Source organism: Manacus vitellinus, unplaced genomic scaffold (genome assembly GCF_001715985.3).
Source record: "Manacus vitellinus isolate BGI_N305 unplaced genomic scaffold, ASM171598v3 scaffold_32_pilon, whole genome shotgun sequence".
In the NCBI taxonomy this organism is placed as follows: Eukaryota; Metazoa; Chordata; class Aves; order Passeriformes; family Pipridae; genus Manacus; species Manacus vitellinus.
This window is the reverse complement of record NW_021940460.1, coordinates 2,506,340-2,508,441: the sequence shown is the minus strand read 5'-3', so window position 1 is coordinate 2,508,441 and position 2,102 is coordinate 2,506,340. Positions and strand designations below refer to the sequence as shown.

At 67.0% G+C, this 2,102-nt stretch overlaps 1 protein-coding gene across 1 annotated transcript in view; it reads left to right on the top strand.

Moving 5' to 3' along the window:
- The window catches only part of LOC115307616 (LIM domain kinase 1-like), a 22,891-nt gene extending 20,929 nt beyond the window's left edge, over window positions 1-1,962 (top strand). The window contains exon 9 of the mRNA XM_029961233.1: window positions 1,832-1,962. Coding sequence (XP_029817093.1) covers window positions 1,832-1,962 — 131 coding nt within the window. The remainder of the gene's footprint in view (window positions 1-1,831) is intronic.
- Window positions 1,963-2,102: the final 140 nt, after the last annotated feature.

Sequence of the window (2,102 nt, the reverse complement as noted above, 5' to 3'; positions counted from 1 at the left end):
TGGTACCCCCCGACCTCTGCTACCGGCTCTGAGTGGGCTGGATCTTGCCCGTCCCCACGTGCTGAGATGTCACCTTGTTCCCAGCCCGGACAGCCCCCGCTGTCACTTCCCGGCTCACGGAGAGTCACCACGCATGGCCCCATCCCGGGGTCCCCACGCAGGTGCTCCCAGGTCCTTCCAGCTGGAGGATTCCCTGCAGGAATCCGCTAGAGCTGCTGCACCGAGGGATGTGGCTCTTGTCCCACCTGCTTGGTGACCAAGGACCCGCGCTGCTGCCTGCCCCTCACCCGCAGGGTGCCCGGCACCCTGCTCCTCTGGGAGCTGTTGGGAGACTCAGATTCCCAACGGGATGCTGCTGATGGGTGGCAGGGGAGAGCTCTGGTTCTCCGGTGGGACCATCCCGTGCACCCGGAGCAGGCCTGTCCTGGGGGAGAGCCAGGCTGCTCCTGGCACTGCTGGGTTTGGTGGGGGCCACCGTGTTCCTGTCCCACGCTGGGCTCGTGCCTTGGGGACGCCGCCCGTGCCCGGGGTGCTCAGCCGCAGTGACACGGTGGAGCAGCGCGTGCTGCGCTCTGGGTGGCACATCTGGGTGTCACCTTTCCCTCGGCCAGCCTGGCTGGGCGGGCAGCACCTCGCCGCGGTGTTCCCTTCCTCCCCCTGCAGAAACAGGCTGGGGAAACACGTCCCATGGGAATGTGGTGCCCGGCGGGAAGCCGCTAAGGGACAGCCAGGCTTTCCTAGCTCGGGCTGTGCCCGCTGTCCCCGCGTCCCCCCTGTGCCGCAGCCCTCGGGCTGTCGCCGTGCGGGGCTGGCGCGATGCGGAGTGACAGGCGAGGGGGAGGCAGCTCGTGTGCCACCTCGCCGGGGCTGTGACAGCCCGGGTGTGAGGCCGCCTTGCACTCAGCCGGGTGTGTAATCTGCTTACGGGGGCACCGGCGCAGCCCCGGGCTCTCGCTGCCGTAAATCCCTGCTCCAGCCGGGAGTGCGGGCTGGGACGCTTGGAAAGCGGCCGAGAGCCCCTGGATCGCGCCTGAGCGGCTCTGATGCATCCCGACAGTGCATCAAGGTGAATCAGCGTCCCTGGTGACCCCGAGGTGACAGCTGGGGAACCCTGGCTGCCACCCACGGCTCCTCCTGGGGCACTGTTAACCCTCCCCAGCCCAGGGACGAGCCGGGAAAGCCGAGGCAGGAACGCAGGAGCCTGGGATCCCTGTGGTGGGCAGCGTCCCTGCTTCTCCCAGTGGAGGGCTGCGTCCTTCCCAGGGAGGCCCAGCTCCAGCAGGAACTTGGAGCCGTGGGGGGAAGCTTTAATTGTCAGGTGCAAAAGTGTGGAATTTTTAAACAGCTTTTCATGGAAAACTGGGTTTCTCCCCTCAGAGAGGCTGTGGAGCCCTCCCTGGCTGGTGTCTGTGGGGTGCTCCAGGGTGAGGAGCAGGAAAGCACGTGCTGTGCAGTAGGATGGAGGGGGTTTTTGTCCCGGGACAGAGGGCGTTTCTGTCCTGAGACAAAGGTGTTTCCAAGGACCGAGTGTCCTCCTGGGCTGTAGCCAAGCTGTGTGTTCAGCCCAGGGAGGATGGTGATGATGATGGTTGTCCTGCAGCCCCCCAGTATCTCCCTTGCCACCTTCTTGGCCAACGGTGCTTTTCTGGTCGTTGAAATCTCGGCAGCCGGGCAGGAGCTGGGCTTGGCTTTGCCCCGGGGGTTCCTCTGCCCTCCTGAGCCCCGCAGCCCCCGCAGGGGCCGTGCCTGGCCCCTGGGTGCCCTGGGCACCCGGCGCGGAGCCTGCCCAGGGTGGAGTTATGCTAATGCCGCTCCCCTTCCCTCGGCGCAGCCGGGGCCACTCGGCATCTGCTCCTGGCCACGGGCGACACCGGCTGTGCCATGGCCACCTGCCCCGAGCTGCAGCCTGGGCAAGAGGTACGGGGGCACCGACCGTCCCCGGCGGGGCGAGAGAGAGGGTAGAGGGGATGGGGGGACCCGGAGCACCCTGATACTGTGGGAAGGTGCCACAGCCGATGCTCCGTCCCTGGAACAGCCCTGCTGGGGGCTGCACTTGCTGCAGGAGCCCCAAGGATGTGGCGCAAACCCCTCCGGTGCTGCAG